This window comes from Neovison vison, chromosome 3, assembly GCF_020171115.1.
Source record: "Neovison vison isolate M4711 chromosome 3, ASM_NN_V1, whole genome shotgun sequence".
Taxonomy (NCBI): Eukaryota; Metazoa; Chordata; class Mammalia; order Carnivora; family Mustelidae; genus Neogale; species Neogale vison.
The window spans coordinates 8962552-8985964 of record NC_058093.1 but is presented as its reverse complement, the minus strand read 5'-3'; the positions used below and the strand labels follow the sequence as shown (position 1 = coordinate 8985964).

The window sequence follows — 23413 nt, the reverse complement described above, 5'->3', positions numbered from 1 at the left end:
CCAAATACAGGTTATTAGAATTTAGAACTACTAACTGCCTTCAGTACTTAGAACTGAATAGTCTAAATTACCTGCAGGTATTTCAAGTAATACTACAGGCAAAAATTTGATCTAGAGAAAATTAGCAAAACTAAACACTTACAGGTAAAATATCAGCTTTCTCTTTGGGTTCACTTCCTTGACATAAGGGGAGAAAAATCTACCTGTTTCCGTTCCACCTCCACTGTTGATTCCATTTCTTGTATTTTGAAAAGCATTGCAGACGCGGATTTCTCCAGAGATTCCCTTAGGTACTTCTCCTGAGACAGTTGTCTCCGTAGCTACAGAAGAAACTGCAGTTAGGCAAGACCAAAGGAACATCACAGCAGTTTGCCCAAGATCAGACTCACCACGAAAAGTTCACGAGACATGCCATTTCCCTCCCGGACACTCCTCATTCATTAATTATGGCTCCGAAACAAGCTGGAGTTTCTCCCTAAGGGATAAACTACTAAGAAAGGAAGCATCAAATCCATTGCCTCGGTCTTCCCACTGTGTCTGTGTCCCCCCACGCCCCCACCAAATTGTGGGTCAAGACACGTTAGTAAGTTGCAAGCAGCACTTTAAAAGGGGGGAAATATCAGAGCATACAGCATGTAATAAAGAAGGGTAAGAAATGCTTCATTAGATGTTTGTGTATATTATTTATGTATGGTGTGACAGTATGTCTCACAACAGACTTGTCAAAAAAGGATGAAAAACATTAATATCACACCTTAGTATATACGTACTTCTGTATTTTCTAACTTTTAACTCCTATTTTTCTATATTTTATTAGTTTTTTTTTAAGATTTTTTATTCATTTATTTGACAGAGAGAAATCACAAGTAGATGGAGAGGCAGGCAGAGAGAGAGAGAGAGAGGGAAGCAGGCTCCCTGCTGAGCAGAGAGCCCTATGCGGGACCCGATCCCAGGACCCTGAGATCATGACCTGAGCCGAAGGCAGCGAGTGGCTTAACCCACTGAGCCACCCAGGCGCCCCTATATTTTATTAGTTTATCTCCCTATTTTTTTTAAATATTTTGTATCCCGTAGGATTATAAACATAACTTTGAAAGGTGTCCCAATTCTGTTTTGGAATTAAAAGGTCTAAGGAAATAATGAAGTAAAGTAACTTAAAAGTAGTGGATTAAAAACACCACTCAAGAACTGGGTACACTAACCTTGTATCTTCTCTCCAAAAATGACAATGAGTTAGATAAAGATATAAAAAAGAATCTCTTTTCTCATGAGGTAAAGAGATCCTTTCAGGGTGCCTGGGTGGCTCAGTGGGTTAAGCCACTGCCTTCGGCTCAGGTCATGATCTCAGGGTCCTGGGATCGAGTCCCACGTCGGGCTCTCTGCTCAGCAGGGAGCCTGCTTCCCTTCCTCTCTCTCTCTGCCTGCCTCTCTGCCTACTTGTGATCTCTGTCAAATAAATAAATAAAATCTTTAAAAAAAAAAAAAAAGAGATCCTTTCAAACTTAAATGGAAATTGCCAAATGCTATTCCTTTTATGAAGTGGTGTTAAGTTAAAAGAAATTGTTTTTAAGCCCCAGTGAAGATAATGTAAGAGTACATTTTATAGGTCTTTTCCTAAATTGTACATATTTATTTTACATGTGTTTTCTCTACGGATGATATATTTTATGTTTAAAAACTTTTTGAAAAGTTGAAAGACATGAAAAGTGTGTTGGCATCAAACTTACATCACAGCCCATTTTGCAAAAGTTCTATAATAGTCTATTTTTTTAAATTTATTTATTTATTTGACAGACAGAAATCACAAGAGAGGCAGGCAGAGAGAGAGAAGAGGAAACAGGCTCCCCATGGAGCAGAGAGCCCAATATGGGGCTCTGTCCCAGGACCCTAGGATCATGACCTCAGCCGAAGGCAGAGGCTTTAACCCACTGAGCCACCCAGGTGCCCCAAAGTTCTATAATGTTCTTAATCATATCCCATATCAAAGGTTTTTCCAGCTCTTCACTATTCTAAATATTGTTCTGCTGAACATGCCTGTGAATAAAATCTTTCTTTGCGTTTCTGATTCCTACTAGAGGAAACCCTAGGTTAAAGGCTTAATAGTGTTTAGACTTTTGATAAATTTGGTATATAATTTTCCTTCCAATTTTAGCTTATCAATAGTAGTATAAATTTCCTTCCAATTTTAGCTTATCAATAGGAGTATAAATTTCCTTCCAATTTTAGCCTGTTGGTAACAGTAGAATAAATCCCACCAGTATTATGTATTATTGTTTTCTTAAATCTTTGCTAATCTAATAAATTAAAAATAACATCTTGACAGCTTTTCATTCTTTGGTTACTAGTGAGATTAAACATTTTCTAATATGGTTATTAGCTCTGTATATTTTCTGAGGCATTATATATATATTTTTTAAAATGTTAGTTGACCACTATTTTTTGTTTTTTGTTAATTTTAAGTTCTTTACAAGGAAAGATTGTTAACTATATCTAGTTGTGCTAGATTTTCCTAGTTTTGTTTTTTGCCTCCCTTTTTTTACATGTAGAATTTTTAATTCTTATGTGTTCAAATCTTTTGAACTTTTTATAATTCTGTTCCTTCAAGTTTAGAAGTTCCTTATCCTTCATTATCATTATCATCTTTATCATCATTACCTCTGACTTCAGCTCATCGTTCTAATCTTATTTAAGGATTAACCAGTTTTTGTTTTGGTGCATATTAATAATCTAATACTAACTATAGTATTGAATTATAATTACTTTGTAATACAGAGTAGCTTACTATAGTTTTCTAAGCTCTGGATCAAATTACATAATAAAATGTACTTGAGATATAATTTAAGTCCTTTACAGAGGAAACTTTATTTTATAATTATACTATTGAGGTATTAATTATGAAGCATTATTAAAATCAACCAGCTTTATGTTTATCAGAAACAGATTTTATATATATATATATATATCCTACCTTTTAAGAGGATATATACCACATTATTCCGTCTTTATACAGCCCCCTGATATGGGCCAAATTGTATTCCCCCAAAATATCATGTTGACGCTCTAATCCCAGTATGAGAAAAAATGACAGGGCCTTTAAATAGCTAAAATGAGCTATAAGGATGCTGTGAGGGTGGGTCCTAATCCAACCCAAACGGTGTCCTTATAAGAGGAGGAGACTGGGACACACGAAGACACCAGGGATGTGCACGCACAAAGCAAAGACCCTGTGAGGACCATGGGAAGGCAGCCATTTGCAAGTCAAGGAGAGGAGCCTCAGGAGAAAAAAACCTGCTGACCTCTTGATCTTGGACCTCAAATCTCCAGAAATATAAGAAATTTCTGTTGTTTAAGCCACCCAGTCTGTGGTACTTTGTTACTGCGACCCTCACAAACTAATATATCCTTCTTGCTTGAATACCAAAACGCATTTTGACTAGGACAGTCCTTCTATTGGTCCTTGATAGGGTTCAATAACAATTCAAGATTTGGGGGCACCTGCGTGGCTCAGTGAGTTAAAGCCTCTGACTTCAGCTCAGGTCATGATCTCAGAGTCCTGGGATCGAGTCCCATATTGGGCTCTCTGTTCAGCAGGGAGCCTGCTTCCCCCTCTCTCTCTCTGCCTGCCTCTCTGCCTACTTGTGATCTCTGTGCAATAAATAAATAAAATCTTTAAAAAAGAAAAAAAATCAAGATTTTATCACAGCTCTCAGAATTAAGACTTCTCTAATAAATAGTAATGATAAATGGTAATCACTGATAGTCTTTTAAAGAAATGGTTGCTGGAACAAGTGGACATATACACACACACACACACAGACTCTAGATACAGACTCACATCATTAATTTGAAGTGTATCATTTATCTAAGTGTAAAATGTGAAACTATAAGGGTTGTAAAAATAACACAGGAGAAAAATCTTGATGACCTTGGGTTTGGTGATGACTTATAACACCAAAAGTACAATCTCTGAATGAAAAAATGAGTAAATTGGAGTTCATTAAAATTAAAAGCTTCTGCTCTGCAAAAGATAAGCTACAGAATGGAGAAAAAAAATTGCAAAACCCATATTTGATTAAGGACTAGGTCCAAAATATACAAAGAACTCTTAAAACTCAATATAAGAAAACAAACAACCCAATTACGAAATAAGCCTAAGATCTCACAGACACTTCACCAAATGAGATAGATATATAGATGGCAAATAAGTATGTAAGATATTCAATATCATATGTCACTAGGGAATTATAATTAAAACAAGATATCACTACACACATATTAGAATGGCAAAAATTCAAAACACTGACAACACGCTGATGAGAATGTGCAACAACAAGAACTCACTCGTTTTTGGTGTGAATGCAAAATGGTACAGCCATTTTTTGAGATAGGTTGGCAGTTTCTTATGAAGGTAAACAAACTTACCATATGGTCCAGCAATTGTGCTCTAGGTATTTATCTTAAATGAGTAGATTACAAGTCCACACAAAAACCTGCACGTGAATGTTTATAGCAGCTTTATTCACAACTGCCAAAACTCGGTTACAGAGGTTAACTTGGTTACAGAGGTAACCAAGATGTTCTTCGATAGATGAACGGATAAAACAGACTGTGGTATGTCCATACGATGGAATATTGTTTGGCAATGAGTTATCCCACCATGACAAGGCTTGGAGGTATGTTACGTGCATATGCTAAAGAAGCCAGTCCAAAACCACCACACACTGAATCGTTCCAACCATAACAGAACTACAGAGGGTGAAAAGATCAGTGGTTTCCAGGGGCTCAGGAAGAGAGGGGGCAAGGGATGGGTATACGGAGCAGAGAGCATTTTTAGGGGAGTGATACTATTCTGTAAGATAATGTAATGAAGAAAGGGTGAATCTTAATATAAACTATGGGCTTCAGCTAATAATGACTTATCAATTTATGAATACTAGCTCATCAAATTTAACAAATGTACCACACTAATATAATAGGGGAAATTGGAGGGATGAGGAGAGCAGGTTTATGAGAACTATTTTCTATGCAATTTTTCTATAAATGTGAAGCTTTGGTAAAAAAAAAAAAAAAGTCTACTAAAATATCTGAAAACTAAAATAAAATTACATGAAATATAATACATGCTATGAAAATTCATGATTTCATCAGTAGTTACTGGCAAAGTACCTAAGAGAATTTTTCAGATAGCTATACTTAACACCTTAAGCACTAAAAACCATTACTTAAGAAGTAATTTCACGTGAGAATTTTCTTTAAAAGGCATATCTACTTCTTAGTATTTTAAATATAATTGGATCCTTTTGATTTGGATGGACATCAATGATTATTCTGTCAGGGAATATTGAGGTTTTTAGGCCAGGGAGTGTTGGATTACTAATTCTCCTGACGCTTCCACTGTTTTCAGCTGCCATTTTTCAGCCCAGCAACTTTTAGCAGCCACCTACTTCACAACTCCCAATCTGTTATCTACTAAAACTTGGGCTGAAAGGGAGGTTTTCAAGGTAAAATTAGACGAGCGGTCTTATTAAAAGCTTTTTGTTTTAAACACAACTTTAGTTTAAAAGGTCTTTGTATGAAGATGTTCACTTAGCTCTAGCACATGAATTTTGTGGTAACTAATTTCCTTCCTGGCTCACAAAGCACTGACTTTATTTCTGGTTGTAGGGCCATTCTGAGGCAAAAGGAACTCAATGTCAAATAAGTGTAGCCACTTTCACTTGAATTACATGTGGCATATTTTTAAAATCTTCCTACTCCACAGTAACATATTTTCTTCTTCAAAGTTTTCCATGCTTTCCACTTTCCTGACTTCCCCTCAGCAATTCCAACGCCCCCTCCACCCTCCAGAACCTCTCTGTATCTTACCTCCTGAGTTTTCAGGTTCATTTTACGTTTTGTGGTCTTCAATTCTTCTTCAATAATGGCTGCATTCTTCTAAAAGTACAAGGGGAAAAGGTTCTAAATAATCTGAAATGAAGAAAGAAACTGTCTATAGGCACATCAGTTCAAATCTAGACTTTTTCTAGCGACCTATAAATGCTATTCTGAATATGGTTATAAATACTTCTTTTATGAGTCTAAAATAATTATTATAATGAGATCTTTAAAAAGAAAGTTATTACCTTGATTCATTACTTCTATTATTCTCCCTTTAATTTTTAAAAAAAAGATTTATTTATTTTAATGAACTACTGGGATTTTATCAAGATAAAAAGCTTTTGCACAGCAAAGAGAACAGTCAACAAACCCAAAAGACAACCAACAGAATGGGAGAAGATATTTGCAAATGTCTTATCAAATAAAGGGCTAGTATCCATAATCTATAAAGATCTTATCAAACTCAACACACAAAAATCAAATAATCCAGTCAAGAAATGGGTAGAAGACATGAACGGACATTTCTCCAAAGATAAACAAATGGCCAACAGACACCCAAAAAGATGCTCCACATCACTCAGCATCAGGGAAATACAAATCAGAACCTCAATGAGATACCACCTCACACCTGTCAGAATGGCTAAAATTAACGACTCCGGAAACGACAGATGTTGGCGAGGATACAGAGAAAGGGGAACCCTGTTACATTGATGGTGGGAATGCAAGCTGGTGCAGACACTGAGGAAAACAGTACGGAGGTTCCTCAAAAAAGTTAAAAATGGAGCTACCTGGGGCTCCTGGGTGGCTCAGTGGGTTAAAGCCTCTGCCTTTGGCTCAGGTCATGATCTCAGGGTCCTGGGATTGAGCCACACATTGAGCCCTCTGCTCAGAAGGGAGCCTGCTTCCCCCTGTCTCTCTGCCTGCCTCTCTGCCTACTTGTGATCTCTGCCTGTCAAATAAATAAATAAAATCTTAAAAAAAAAAAAATGGAGCTACCCTATGGTCCATCAACTGAACTACTAGGTATTTACCCGAAGTATACAAACATAGTGATGGAAGGAGCACATGCACCCTAGTGTCTATAGCAGCAATGGCCACAACAGCCAAACTATGGAAACAGCCCAGATGTCCACTGACAGATGAATGGATAAAGACGATAAAGGTATATATACACCATGGAATATTACTCAGCCATCAGAAAAATGAAATCTTGCCATTTGCAACAAAGTAGATGGGAGTCAGAGGGTATTATGATAAATGAAATAAGTCAATCAGAAAAAGACAATTATCATATAATCTCACTCATATATGGAATTTAAGAAACAAAACAGATGAACATAGGGGAAGGGAGGGTAAAATAAAGTAGGATGAAATCAGAGAGGGAGACAAACCATAAGAGACTGTTCGCTATAGGAAACAAACTAAGGGCTGCTAAAGGGGAGGTGGGGGGGCTAAGGTAACTGGTGCTGGGCATTAAGGAGGGCACATGACGTGAGCACCAGGCGTTATGCACAACTGATCAATCACTGAACTCTACCTCTGAAATTAATAATACGCCATGTTAATTAATTGAATTTATATTTTCTTTTTTCTTTTTTTAGATTTTATTTATTTTTTTGAGAGAGAGAGAGAGCGAGAGAAAAGCAGGCTTCCCGCTGAGCAGAGAGCCCCTTGCGGGACTCGATCCCAGGACCCTGAGATCATGACCTGAGCTGAACGCAGAGGCTTAACCCACTGAATCACCCAGGTGCCCCTGAATTTATATTAAAAAAAAAAAAAGAAGATTAGAGTGAGAAAGAATGCTTAATCTCACAATGCATGAGATCATGAGATCATGACCTGAGCTGAAACCAAGAGTCAGATGCTTAACTGACTGAGCCACCCTGGCACCCCAAACACATTCACTTTATATGTGAAATTCAATAATGAAAGAATCCGGTAAATGATAGAACTTTTTCTTATAGTGTATATTCCTTTTTTTTTTTTTAAGTATTCAATCTCTTCTTGCCTCAAATGTTATCCATGCTTAGGAACAAATGATCAAAAATATAGCTTTCACTATTTATTCTCTTTTATGTCACTATTAATGGCGCCACAATCCAAGATGTAAAACCTCAGTTATCTTTGCCTTCTGTCCTATACTCAGCTGCTGTCCAGTACCATATTCTAGCGTATCTTTCTTCATAAAACATCCCTTTCTTTTCAAAATGCTCCCCTAAGCCATACCTAATAAGGCTTGTGCCTCAAATCATGCAATGGACCCCTAATTGGTTTCCCAAAACTCTAGACACTGCCAGATTAGTTTTCCTGTTTTTGTTATGCACTTCCTTATCAAAAATGATAATCACCCCCTTAATATCAAGCCCTAATTATTCTTGATTTTGAAATCCTTATAACATGATCCCTAGCTACCTTCCAATTTATTTGCCACCCAAAATCCTCACTCCTCTCAGGCTCGTTTATGCATTTCCTCTAACTGTACCAGTGCAGAGGCCTAAGTTCAAACCTGGGTAACAGGAAGAAGACAGGGAATTGGGATCTGAGAGACACGAGTTCTCTCAGGGCTCACTGCTCTTTTTACTAAAATGGGGACAATATCATCCTGTCATAAGGTTTTTCAAAAATTAAACAAAATAATATACTGACCATCTAGTATGCTGCGTGCCCCTGAAGGGAGAACAGAACTGTCAGCTTATCATCCTACTCTGTATTCTTCCCTGCCTCTGTGCGTACTCCTTGACATGTCCTCACCTCTCTACTTGGCCTTCTTCAAGTTCAGCTCATATCTCTTTCTTGAAGCCTACCCTAATCTACTCTAGATAGGGCACACCCACGCTCTCAAACCCTCCTGAACACAAAACACTTGTCAATAGTCACTTACTGTTCTCCGCTGTCTTTTAACAATTCCTATGCCCTTATTTTTTCTCTATTTAGTTTTTCATGATATTCCTTGTTCTCCAACAAGCATATGGCCTTGGGTGAGCAGAAACTCGACCTCATAAATTTTGGACTCCCGCTCTCATGCGTACAGGGTAAGGGCTCTAGGAATACCACATTACCGAGAGGGCATATAGTTTATCAATGTAGGTAACTTTGAAATGTCAAGAATCCTCACATCTTACCACCTATTTTTAAAAGTCAATTATGCATCTGTTGTCTCCTCCAGCTAACAGAGAACAGTGAATCTGTGTTTCAGAAATCTGGGTTCAAACCTTTGTCTCTGAGGCAATCTCCAAGGTGGCCGTCAACCTTTGCACTTCTTCCTGTGCCTTGTCTTCTTCCTCTTTGACATCTCTCAGCTGCTGGCGCAAATTCATCACTTCGAGATGCAACAGCTTTAGGTCCTTGGAATGCTCCTCCTGTATCGCATTCAGTCGGTCCTTCAGGAAAGCTACCCGACAGCACAGGAGGGTCATGGAGCAGTTGAAAGGAGGTCAGGAAAGGAAAAAAATCATGAACTCATTAAGCACCCATACAGGACCAAATTTCTGATGATTCCCTTCTCTCTGTACCTGTTTTCTGTGGATTCAAATCCTTTTCAGTTTGCAGACGAAAGATGTTCATCTTTAAGGATTGGATGAGGCTTTCCAGACGGCACATTCGATTTACCAAAAACTCACAGTTCTTCCATAGAATATCTGGTTTTCCTGGACAAATCACTTCATTCTGGATGGGACTAATGATATTCTGGCTCACAGGCTCTTCCAAACATTTTGGACTTTCCAGTTGGCCTCTGGACAAAGATCCCAATTTAATAACATTATGCAATGCAATGTGTACTTGGCAATCCCTACCATCAGGTCAATGTAACATTTCTACCAAGAATATAAATTAGATTCCTTAGTTAAGCACCTGTTAGCTTCTTCAGATTTATATATAGAAAGCACCATTAGGTAAAGAGGATGAGACTAATGTCGGATGGATAGAGACCACTGACTTTAAAACGGTTTTTTCTTTAAATTTCAATTTTTTGTAAACTTTTAGATGGTACATAAAACATGTTAAATGCGAAATATATAATTATAAACTAAGAATTAAAGTTAGCATGGAGTCGATATATTCACATATTTTTAGAAAATTTTAAAATAAGATCATAATAAACATTCCTACTTCTAACATACTTAGCATCTATGCAAATTTAATCTTTAAATACTGAAGAATTATTCATTCTATGGGTGCTATAATACCAACTATAATAATCTTAGGTTTTCACAAGAGACACTAAGGAAATATATTATAATCTTCAAGAAAATCACACCAGCAAATTTGAGATTGGTTGCTTAAGCACCCGGATTCCTCAGGCCATTAATACTCCAGCTTTTAATGGCAAAACATTCTTTAGCCAAGGGGAAAAAAAGGTGGTTGTTTTTTGTTGTTGTTTTGTTTTTTGTTTTTTTGAGTACCTCATTCTAAATTCTGAATTTTTTTTTAAGGACTTAAAAGCTTTCTTTTAATTTACAGTAAGTCTGGGGAAAGAAAATGAAGACTGTATCAATGGCATGAATCAAGTTCAGATGTTCACCTTAACTAATACCAAAATCTATTTTTGATTAAAAAAAATAAGAACTAAATTTTTTCTAATTATACAAAAATTCCATGTTGGGGGGCGCCTGGATGGCTCAGTGGGTTAAGCCGCTGCCTTCGGCTCAGGTCATGATCTCAGGGTCCTGGGATCGAGTCCCGCATCGGGCTCTCTGCTCGGCAGGGAGCCTGCTTCCCTCTCTCTCTCTCTGCCTGCCTCTCCATCTACTTGTGATTTCTCTCTGTCAAATAAATAAATAAAATCTTTAAAAAAAAAAAAATTCCATGTTGGTTTTCAACCAAGTTTTGAAGGTGAGCAGGTTATCAAAGTTTGTGTACCTAATTAGCACACTTCAAAAATTTTATTTGAATTCGATTAATTAACATACAGTATATTATTAGTTTCAGAGGTAGAGGTCAGGGATTCGTCAGTTGCCTATAACACCCAGTGCTCATTATATCACGTGCCCTCCTTAATGGTCCTCACCTAGTTACCCGATTCCCCCACCCACCTCTTCATATAAATAAATATCTGTTCAGGGGAGAAGTGGTAGTAGCTCTATTACAGGACGGCAACTTTGTCTTGCAAATTAATGTTCAAATGGAAACTGTTCATTAATGTTCTAATTAATGTTCAAATGGAAACTGTTTTTTCCTCAATTCTTTTATAAATACCTAATTTCATCTGCCAAACCATTTGCACTAAGACTCCTAAGAATCCTTCAGCCTACAAAGATCTAGTTCATTTTCCATTTGTTACCTTTTTTCACCAAAGTCCAACATTATTAGGTCATCCCTCAGAGAACTGGTCTGTTCCTCAACTATTCTCATCCTTTCCTGAAGTACCGTGAAAGTTTCAGAAGCTGTAGCATTGATGTGGGTTGGAGAGAGGACTGGTCTGGACACTGTAGTTTCCATATGCACCTGAGATTAAAGTCACAATATTAGTACAGTAGGTTTTATTATGGTTCAAAATAGTCATTGTCCCTTCTTGTGGGGGAATTACACATCCTTGTCCCGTTGAAATCAGGAAAGGCCATGTGTCCTGTTTTGGTCAATGTAATGTGGGTGGAAACTTTAAGAGCCAACTTGTCATTCATCATCTCCTTCTTTTCCCCCCTCCACGAGATGAGCAACAACCCAGATAGGGCCAGCTTCGTGTGCCAAGATCCTACAGTGAAGACACGAAGAAGCGCTATGGCCTGTCCATGACATCCAATATGAGAGGGCAATAAGTGTGTGTTGTTATAAGCCACTGAGACTGTTGAGTAGTTCGTTATTGCATCATAATCTATTCTAGCCTGTCTGCTACTATTAGACACATACTAGGACCTATAACTTTGCTAAGGGAATTATCACTTCTTTCATTAGCAGTCATCATCATTTTAACATATTCCAACCAATCTTTCAGAAAAACATACTTCTTAGACTTCAACTACACTGAAGCAGTGATTTATTTATTTTTTTTAAGATTTTATTTATTTATTTGACAGAGAGAGATCACAAGTAGGCAGAGAGGCAGGCAGAGAGAGAGAGGAGGAAGCAGGCTCCCTGCTGAACAGAGAGCCTGATGTGGGGCTCGATCCCAGGACCCCGAGATCATGACCTGAGCCGAAGGCAGCGGCTTAACCCACTGAGCCACCCAGGTGCCCCTGAAGCAGTGATTTAAAAAAATAATTTGCAAACTTAATCATAGCCTAGCAAAGACTCTTCTATAGCTATTGACATAAAATTTCCTGTCTTCTCTCCCAAAACTGTGTAAGAGTACTTTTTGAAATATTAGTGACAGAATTAGGCAGAATTAGCATAGAAGAAGCAGTCCCAACAAATAGATGAATCATGGGCCCAAAGTTCAACAAGGTCACTGGGGAAAGAAATTTAAAGGACATTTTCCTGCAACTCCAACCTGTATAGATGTTTCTATACTAATCCAAATATAAACATTAACCATTATTAGCAACAGTGCTCCTATGGATACATGTTCACAAAGATCCCACTTTGGATATTAGGAACACATTTTTTTCTCTCCCATTTGCTGTGTAATCAGGTATCTCTCCTTCCCCTCACCTCCCAGGCAGTGGAAGTGGTGACTACCTCAGGTCCAAGTAACTGAAAGCAGTCTCCATCACTCAAGGAAAGAATTAAATAAGGGGGAAGACTGGTGGCAGGATTTAAAAGGGGTGAGAAGCATGATGAGGGGCAGTGAAGAGACTGAGCTTCTTGACAATATCAAGAACATTTCTTTTTTTTTAATTAATATATAATGTATTATTAGCCCCAGGGGTACAGGTTTGTGAATCGCCAGGTTTACACACTTCAAAGCACTCACCATAGCTCATACCCTCCCCAATGTCCATAACCGCACCACTTTCTCCCTGCCCCCTTCCCCTCAGTCACCCTGTTTGTTTTATGAGATTAAGAGTCTCTTATGGTTTGTCTCCCTCCTGATCCCATCTTGTTTCATTTATTCTTTTCCTACCCTCCAACCCCCACTCCACATTGAATCTCCACTTCCTCATATCAGGGAGATCACATGACAGTTGTCTTTCTCTGATTGACTTATTTCGCTAAGCAGAACACCCTCTACTTCCATCCTCGTCGTCGCAAATGGCAAGATTTCATTTCTTTTGATGGCTGCATAATATTCCAGTGTGTGTGTGTGTGTGTGTGTGTGTGTGTGTGTATACCACATCAAGAACATTTCTTGAGGGACGCCTGGGTGGCTCAGTTGGTTAAGCAGCTGCCTTCGGCTCAGGTCATGATCCCAGCGTCCTGGGATGGAGTCCTTGCTTGGCAGGGAGCCTGCTTCTCCCTTTGCCTTTGCCTGCCATTCTGTCTGCCTGTGCTTGCTCTCTCTCCCTAATAAATAAATAAAATATTTAAAAAAAAAAAAGAACATTTCTTGAAATAGCTCTCCAATCACCTTTTATCTCCCCACAAAGTTCCCAGAGAATAGCCTAGTTTCTTTTTTTTTTTTAAACTTTAGTGAGGAATAATTGAATTGTGTATATTTAAAGTGTACAATGTGATGATTTGATATACATGTACACTGTAAAATGGTTACCAAGATCAAGATAATTAACACAATCATCACCTCCCACAGATAATAACATAGTTAACTTTGTGTGTATTGTGTGTGTGCTAAAGATCCACTCTCACAACTTTCAACTATACAACATACTACTATGTTACCATGCTGTACATTAGATCCTCAGAACTTACTTAAAGAGATAACCTACAGGGCGCCTGGGTGGCTCAGTGGGTTAAGCCGCTGCCTTCGGCTCAGGTCATGATCTCAGGGTCCTGGGATCGAGTCCCGCATCGGGCTCTCTGCTCGGCTGGGAGCCTGCTTCCTCCTCTCTCTCTGTGCCTGCCTCTCTGCCTACTTGTGATCTCTATCTGTCAAATAAATAAATAAAATCTTTAAAAAAAAAAAAAGAGATAACCTACAGAATGGTAGTAAATAATAGCATACCACAGATTTGATTAGCGATTAATGTCTAAAATACATAAAAACTCATATAACTCAACAGCAAAAAAGCAAAGAAATTTTAAAAAATGGGCAGAGAGTCTGAACAGACATTTTCTCCAAAGACAACATACAGATGGCCAATAGGTCAATTAAAAGGCATTCAACATCACTAATCACTAGGAAAATGCAAATCAAAACCACAATGAGATATCACCTCACACCTGTTATACCTGTTAGGATAGCTATTATCAAAAAGACAAATAGCAAAATGTGGTCCATATACACTATGGAGTATTATGCCTCCATCAGAAAGGATGAATACCCAACTTTTGTATCAACATGGACATGACTGGAGGAGATGATGATGAGTGAAATAAGTCAAGCAGAGAGAGTCAATTATCACATGGTTTCACTTATTTGTGGAGCATAAGGAATAACATGGAGGGCATGGGGAGATGGAGAGGAGAAGGGAGTTGGGGGAAATTGGAGGGGGAGACAAATCATGAAAGACTATGGACTCTGAAAAACAATCTGAGGGTTTTGAAGGGGTGGGTGTGGGAGGTTGGGTGAGCCTGGTGGTGGGTATTATGGAGGGCACATATTGCATGGAGAAGTGGGTGTGGTACATAAACAATGAATTCTGGAACACTGAAAAGAAATTTTAAAAATTTAAAAAATTTTTTAAAAAGAGTAGTATAAAAAAAAAAGCTATAGTTTTATGTTAAAAAAAATTTTTTCTACCAGACCCCTTGGTAACAGGTAATACATTTTTTTTTTTTAAGTTTTATTTTTTTGACAGAGAGATCACAAGTAGGCAGAGAGACAAGCAGAGAGAGAGGAGGAAGCAGGCTCCCTGCTGAGCAGAGAGCCCGATGCGGGGCTCGATGTGGGGCTCGATCCCAGGACCCTGGGATCACGACCTGAGCCAAAGGCAGAGGCCTTAACCCACTGAGCCACCCAGGCGCCCCAACAGGTAATACATTTTAACATCCACTGTGCACCATATGTCAAATGCTTAAGAAACATTTGCTATGTGAAGAGATAATTGATTAAATAACTAAATTTTAAAACAAAACAAAAAGACAAATAACAAATGTTGGTAAAGATGTGGAGAAAAGCAAACCCTCATATACTATTGGTGGGAATATAAAATGGAACAGCCATTATGGAAAACAGTATGGAAGTTCCTCAAAGAATTAAAAATAGAACTATATATGATCCAGCAATCCCACTCCTTCATATATATCCAAAGGAATCAAAGGCAGGATTTTGAAGAGATTATCTGCTCACTCATTTTCAGTGCAGCATTATTCATAATGGCCAAGACAGAGAAACAACCCAAATGTCTTTCAACAGATGAATGGACAAAGAAAAAGTGATATAAATTATTATATTTCTTAGCCATAAAAAGAAAACCCTGCCACTGAGAACAATATAGATGAATCGAGAGGGCATTAAGCTATGTGAGATAAACCAGTCAGAGCAAGAAAAATATTGTCTGATATCATTTATATGCAGAATAGAAAAAAGTTGATTTCATAGAAACATAGTAGAATGAGCTGGAGGGAGGGGGAAATGGAATGATGTAGGTCAAAGGGTACAAATTTTCTTTTTACTCTCATTTTAGTGCTTCTGACTAGGATTTCTCTCTTTTGTTCTCTTCTATGAAACAGAAAGCATTTCTGACACATATAATCTGAATTTGTTAAAAGATTTTCTGCTAATGATCAGCTTAAGGACATGGGGACAAAGAAGCTATTATTAATTTCCTATCATGCTTTCAAAATTTCCTGAAGAGAAAGACAAAGGTATATATAGACTGTAACTGTCTTTGGATATACAAAGACTTGAAGTAAGTTTCATCTAGGTTTCTGAAAAAAGGCAGATTTGAAGATTCCTGCTCAGGCTACCACATGTACCAGGATAGTGTTCCTCAGGTAATGGAAGAGGCTCCATGATACCAGGGTTAAAAATAGAAGGGTAACAGTGGAGAAACACCACCTGGGTTTACCTTCCTTCTACTTTCTATCACTTGCTGTCTTGTTACTGCCCACCTAGAAACATACCAGGCTTGAAGTAGGGAGAAAACTTAAAGTGTTTAGTAAGGTTTGGAGTAGACAGAACTGGCTCCCTTGTTCTCTCTATAAAAGAAGCTGAAAATTTCATGTCCCAGCATCCCTTGCAGCTGGCACAGCCATGTGACACATTCTGGAATGAGGCTTTAGGCAAAAAGTTTGCAAGGAGCTTCTGGGAAGGCTTTTGTTTTTCTTCTAGGAAAAAACCCTGAAATGATGGCCCTGGTCCTTCACTGCCACATCAGAGGCCCAGAGCTCTCACAGCTCTGTCAGTCAGCCATGCAGTGCCTCACTTAGATACAAAGAACAGAGCCTCGGATCACCAGAATCTGAGAAATACAAGGAAAGGCCAGAGAAGTTCAGATTAACCTGACCTTTTTTCGTTTTTCTTTTCTTTTCTTTTTTTTGGAGAACTATTAACAACCAACCTCTGCTTATTTGAGAAAAATAAACTTTTGCCTTTTGTGTTAGTCATGTTTTTCTGTTGCTTGCAACAAAAATGTTTTTGAAATACAGTAGCCCCAGGCAATAGTTGGCGGAGAAACAAGTAGAAGGAAGTGGTAAAAGAAAGGAGAAACACTGCAGGGGATGTGAGGGAGGACAATTTCCCTGGCAACTCTGTTAGGCTGAGGCAGCTGGTTATAATATTAAGGGTGGCCTCTGTTAATTTACATCAAAAGCCAAGCGTAAAATACTAATACAAACATTAGTCCATTTTAGGGGAAAAAATACAAGAAATGGAATGCAAGTTTCCCATATATTTTGAATGGGATACAGATTCCCATCTCTCTGCCCTCCCTCATCTGGCAGGCCCCACACACTGTCCACTGGCCACATGGCAGATCCTCAAAAGCCATAGCTCAAAAACTCGTAGTCTAAGAAGTACATACAGTCTTACAGGAAAAGAACCTAGCTCTAACTGCTAATTGCTAATTGTGGCAAAGACGCTATAGCTTGACTTCCGTGTGCTTTGCTGTTTTTGAAAAGGTGCAAATATCATTGAGTGTAGTCTTGAACCCAAGGCCTGATGCCTGATGGTAACAATAGTAAAAATACTAAGATACAAACTTTTAGTTTTAAAAAGTGCATTCATAGCTACTTTCATCACTGTATCATTATTTAATACAATTCTGTTTTTGTATTTAGGAGAGTATTTCTATTCAGCTCCTAAGTAGGTTACTTCATTGAAAGGATGGCGTGAACAAGACCAAGGTCTTGGGTAATATACTAGTAAGAGCCAGGTGACTTTGAAAAGATGATCCCAGAGTCCTGGGATCGAGCCCCACATCAGGCTCTCTGCTCAGCAGGGAGCCCGTTTCCCCTCTCTCTCTGCCTGCCTCTCTGCCTACTTGTGATCTCTGTCAAATAAATAAATAAAATATTTAAAAAAAAAAAAAAAGTCCAGAAAGAGTACACAGTGAGTAATGAGATCGTTACAAACGGTAAGGAGTTCAGTCTGACTGGAGAGGAGTAAGTGAAGGAGAGAACTCTAGAAGGGGAGGTCAGAGGGTAATAAAGGGACCAGATCACATGAGGTCTTAAAGGCTATTGTAAAGTTTTGGCTTTTACCATCAGTGACTCTTAGAGCCCTTGGACTGTGCAGAGCAGAGGAGTGCTGGGATGTAATTACCTTTTGACCGGATCACTCTGGGTACCCTCTCACGAGGGTGCAATGACAACCACAGAGGTAGAAAGCCCCGCTGGGAAGCTGCCACAATAATCCAGGCAGCAAGTGCCACTGGCCAGGACCGGGGTGATAGCCACGGAAGAGTAAGACCTGGTCAGAGCCCAGACATGTTTTAAAGATTGGTTTTGCCGATCGATTTGACAGGGAACATGAGAGCAAGGAAACAACGGGAAGGGTGGTGTGGCCATTCGTGGAGACAACGGAAGCCTGTCAGAAGAGTTAATTTTAATGAAAGATTGAGTTGTTTTGGAATTGTTAAATTGAAAACAGGAAAGATGACCCATACAGGACTGAACGTGTTAATTCCGGAGTTCAGAGAAGTGCGCGCTGGGGATAGAAATTTTGCAATTCTCAGCATACGTGCCACTGGTAAAGCCCCAAGACCCGCTAACAGAGAACAGAAAGGACTGGGGGAACGGGGTGTCCCTGAGAGCTCACAATGAACAAGTTGTTGTGTGGGGGGTGTTCAAGCTAGTCCGAGTTCTCCGAGGCAGTCAGATCGATTCCTCCCCATCTTCAGAGCTTCGCACAGCGCACGGGGCACCGCGGCCGGCAAAGAACCGGAAAACTCAGCGAAAATTTAATGACCATCCATCCTGTGCCAGCACCGGTGCCAGGTACGGGGAAAACGTCAGTGAACGAATGCCGGCTCACTACATTCTAACTAGCAGATCCGGGGATGTAACTGGTGACAAAAACTAAACAAACAAACAAACAAACAACCCTCCCCCGCCCCCCCCCAAACCCGTCGAAATGGCTTTCCTAAGAACCCATAACCTCCAACCTAACATACAAAGAAAGGTGGTATTGGGGCTTATCGGAAAGCCTCCCCGGGCGTCGGTCCTCCGTCCCTCAGAGCCAGTCCCATGCAAATTTAGCTCCTAAACAGGTTTCACTGCATCCAGCGCAGAAGCGCCATAAGTCCGGGTCCCGAGGTCCGGAGGGCGATACTAAACTCTGACAAGAGGATGAGAGGGCGGCAGGAGGAGGTGACGGGGGTCTTGGCTGAGCCTCCAACTCCCCCCAGCAGGGCCGGCACCCGGTCCACGGCCGGGAGTCTTACCTCACACTCCACCTACCCGCCAGGAGCTCTGTCCCTCCGCCCTCAGGCCGGTTTCCATGGAACTAACACCGCGCTTTAAACCAACCCGCTCCGGCGTGGTCGCTCCTGTACGCAGGCGCATCCGTGGCAGCGCATGCCGGGAATTGCAGTTTTCCCGGCCCAGGAGGGCCCTCCGCCCGGGGCGGCACCCAGGCCGGAATCCGGCTGCGCGCACGGAACGCGCAGCCCGGTGACCCGGATGACGACAGGGCTCCATTGTGCTCCTGAGCGAGGCATGGCGGGATATGTAGTTTCCTCCCACTCACCTCCCAGATCGTCCTGTCGGCTTTGCAGAGTTCCTGGTCTCATCTGGGGGAACGTGCGGCGTTTGGGTAATTTGGCAAACATGCCCGCAACAGGAGAGACTCCCCGATTGGAAAGTGTTTTTAGTTTTAGGAGGACTAAAGTATCAGGTAACTTCTAAACGATAGGAAGTTAACAGATTTCATTAGGGAGCCTAAGAAATGGTAAAAATACAAAGTTCATTCTTTTCTTTGAAGGAAAAGCCAAGAGCCTCCTCATCCTCGTCCATGATGGCCAGACAGAGAGTCAAACACATGTTTTCTGTCCTCCTGTTTTTTGTCTCATCAGTATAATATATTTCTCGTCTTCTCGACAGGGTAGTGAATGGGTATTTCTAAATATGATTGTAAATAGCTGAGAAACAAGAAAGCATTGAAAATAATACTGCAGCCGTTTCAGCGTTGTTTTGCTCCGAGAGTGGGGAGTCACACTTAACGACGAGAAGCCTTCCACAGTGAGAAGACAAAAGGGCTTTGCATTTAGGGGACTGAAGAGGACACCTGTTACCACCATCAGGGCAATTAATGCATTTCTCTCCTTCCCTTGGGGGCGCTGCTGAGAATAGCTTTAGCCTCAGACGAACGCAGTCCGAGTCCAGATGTGTCGTCGTTTGCCAAGCAAGTGACGGACTGAAATGCTCCTGCTGTTCCGATTCTTCTGATAACCAATCCTCCAGACGAAATAGAGTGACTATCAAATCACAGCCATAGGATGTATTCATTAAGCTGTGAACCTATCTGCATACATTATTCAGGTGAAGGGACCAAATAAAGCTTTTAATAGGAAAAGTGGGAAAGTACTCTACAGCGTTAACACAAAAAGCTAATTATTCTTTATGTACATTTTCTCTTTCAACGGTCTCTGATTTCTCTGGGAGATGAGGGGTATGTGTATGCCCTCGACAGATAGCCACACACTTCAATGTAATGAGGCCCTCACTTTCCTGAATCTCCATAGTAAGCAGCAGTCAGGGAGCCAAATTGATTAAATTTACTGTTTTCCATTTCCTTTCCTCTTTCCACCATCTGGCAAAACATATAAGAACTTAAATCAAGCAATTACAAAGTTAGAAAAAAGAATCTGAATTCTTCAATAAACTAATTCATCTGGTAGAGAATCAGTCCTGGATACCTGAGAATTCATTACATAAAAGGTCTGTTTTTATTTAAGTGCCTAAGCATACTGATTTTTTTTTCTGATTTCACTCTTAATTTTCTATTGATAAAGGCTTTTTATACTTCTTTTTTTTTTTTAAAGATTTTATTTATTTATTTATTTGACAGAGAGAGATCACAAGTAGACAGAGAGGCAGGCAGAGAGAGAGAGAGAGGAAAGCAGGCTCTCCACTCAGCGGAGAGCCCGATGCGGGACTTGATCCCAGGACCCTGGGATCATGACCTGAGCCAAAGGCAGCGGCTTAACCCACTGAGCCACCCAGGCGCCCCTATACTTCTTGACCCATTGATAAAACAAGGTCTTTTCAGTCACAGAAATCTTGAGATTTCATGAATACCATCTCCTTTCTCACTACAATACCACGGTAAACTTCTAACTGGTTTTCTGATCACCCTTCCCAATGCAACCTTCGTACAGCTTTGAAAATGATCTTTAAAAGTACAGATGGTCCTTCAACAACACAGTGGTTAAAGGTGTTGACACCCCATGCATTCAAAAATTCATATAACTTTTGACACCCAGAGACTTTAATAGTCTACTATTGAAGACTTACTGATCATGTAGAGTTAATTAACATATACTTTTTGTTTTTATGATAAAGTATGCTAGAGAAAAAATGTTAAGAAAATCATGAGAAAGAGAAAATACATTTACAGTATTGTATTTTTTAAAAACTCCATGGGGCGCCTGGGTGGCTCAGTGGGTTGAGCCTCTGCCTTCAGCTCATGTCATGATCTCGGGGTCCTGGGATCGAGCCCCACGTCGGGCTCTCTGCTCAGCGGAGAGCCTACTTCCCGCCCCCCTTCCCGCCTGCTGCTCTGCCTACTTGTGAGATCTCTCTCTCTCTGTGTCAAATAAATAAATAAAAATCTTTTTTAAAAATCCACATATAAGTGGACCCATGCAGTTCAAACCCGTGTTGTTCAAAAGTCAACTGTAAATCTCAATAATTCTAGTCCCTTGCTTAAAAACATTTAATAGTTCTACTTTTGAACTAGTAGTTTTCCACTGAGCAGGATGAAACCAAAATTTCTTATAACTTCAGCTTAATTCACCAGCCACATCTGCAAGTCGTAGCCTGAAGGAACCTTGAATTCAAGGTTAGCAGCATGTCTCTGTGCCTGCAGGCTGTGCGTCACGCCCTTTTTCTTGTCTGTCTGCTGAACCCAACAGAAATTGAACTGCTTTAGTGATGCCATTTTATTCCCTCCCAAAGTACTCAACCGCATTGCTTTATAATTGTCAGTGTGTCTTATCTCTCCTTAAGTAACTTGAAGCCAAGAGTTTTGTTCTTATTTTGATCTTATTATTTTCAACACCAAGCACAGTGCCTGGCATACAATAGAGTCTTGGTAAGTCCTCCTTGTTGAGTGAGTGAATTAAGGAATCAAGTTTGAATGCTTCTACTGACAGAGGCTATTTCTCACTCTCTTGACTATGTATATACATATTCTATCTGTAGGAAAAAAAAAAAAAAGAAAGAAAGAAAGACATCTGCTCTCTTCCAGAGCTAGCAATGATTTGCCATTGCAATTACAAAAGTGATACCAAAATTACCTGCAACCACTTTCCCTGGGGACTGAAAATGTGTTCTGTGGATAGAGAAATGCTAACAAAAAAGCTCAAGGGTTTCTTATCTTGTTGGTACAATGGAGAAATAATGGCAAGTTCACTAACTGGTCCAACACATTTTGTGGGCAGTCCAGACCTTTTGGTAAAGTATTGGTTGGTTCTCAATATAGAGATCAAAATTTGGAGGAGTCTCAGACTTTTTAATGAATTGGTGCTTTGGCCCAGGGCTGGGAAGATGAATCTGTCATTTGAATCAGCCAAGAGTAACAACACTTCTTATAAGGGCTCTTGTCGCTTATTTTTACCAACTAAATTTGTGGCCAAGTAGAGTTTCACATTGTTCTATTTACTGAATTTCAGAACAATCAAGGTTATGGTGGTACTGCTGCAGCTCTATTTTATGTTTCCCAAGATTACTTTTTTTGTTTTGGTAGGTTGATACATAATCAGCAAGAGGAAGAAACATGAGTGTTCTTGAAATTGGCTTACACAGATCAACTGCCTGATATTTCTGAACTTTTCGGATTAAATAATAGCAATAACAAGGTGCATCACCTGTTGAATTGGTGCATTATATATATCATTTCACATGATCCTGGCTGTAACCTTAAGATGTCATTGTATTTTCCTACAAGGCAGCGGAGATTTGGGAAGTTAAGTAACTTGCCTAGGGCCATGCAGCCAGTAAGCAACAGAATGGTTATTTAGATTAGGGTCTATCCAGTTCCAAAGTTCTGCTCTTCAATTTGATTCTATCTCCTACCATTTCTCTACTCCATTTTGACAAGTGTGGGTCAAGACAGAAATTTCAGCATCTATGAGATGAGAAATACATGTAAGCTGGTGTGCCTGGGGGCTCAGTTGGTTAAATGGTCTGACGGTCTTGATCTCAGGGACTTGATCTCAAGGTTGTGATTTTTGGTTCCCCACTGGGCTCCCTGCTTGACATGGAACCTACTTAAAAAAATACATGTACATTAACTCCACACAAGGGAATACCATATATTTATAAAAGAAAATGAGGAAATATAGGTGGTAGCATGTGAGTGTTTATGCCAATCCATACCAATTTTCTGTACGTCTCAAAATTTCTTCATGATGAAAAATATGAAAAGAAAATGAAGCAAGTCTGCGTATCTATATGGGGAGTTTCTAGGATATATTTTAAATGAAAAAAGCACGGCGTGTGGAAATAGTAGAGATAAGTATTTTGTATTTGTATAAATAATCACAGGATACTCAAGAAATCAATAAAATAATATCTTGTATTATTTCTGCAGGTAGGGTAACCATATAATTTTCCATCTTATATATAAATTTTTCAAACTCTGTATTATGAAATAATTTTAGATTTCCAGAGGAGCTGCAAAAACAGCACAGAGAATGCCTGTATACCCTTTATTCAGCTTCCTCTAATGTTAACATCTTGCATAATCATGATATAATGATCAAAATGAAGAAATTAATACTGGTATGATACAATTAACTACTGACAAATTTCATTTGGTTTTCATCAGTTTGCCCAGTCACATCATTTTTCTGTTCCAAGATGTAATTCAGGATTTTACCTTGCTTTTACTTGTCCTGACTCCTTCTTCAGTCTTTGTCTTTCATGACCTTAGGATTTT

General features: G+C 39.5%; 1 protein-coding gene across 1 annotated transcript in view; it reads right to left on the bottom strand.

Moving 5' to 3' along the window:
- The window catches only part of CCDC150 (coiled-coil domain containing 150), an 84359-nt gene extending 65526 nt beyond the window's left edge, over window positions 1-18833 (bottom strand). Inside the window, exons 1-6 of the mRNA XM_044241207.1 lie at window positions 18712-18833; window positions 11159-11322; window positions 9390-9610; window positions 9090-9268; window positions 5866-5934; window positions 204-320 (exon numbers count right to left, since the gene is read on the bottom strand). Coding sequence (XP_044097142.1) covers window positions 204-320; window positions 5866-5934; window positions 9090-9268; window positions 9390-9610; window positions 11159-11322; window positions 18712-18816 — 855 coding nt within the window. The 5' untranslated portion in view covers window positions 18817-18833. The remainder of the gene's footprint in view (window positions 1-203; window positions 321-5865; window positions 5935-9089; window positions 9269-9389; window positions 9611-11158; window positions 11323-18711) is intronic.
- Window positions 18834-23413: the final 4580 nt, after the last annotated feature.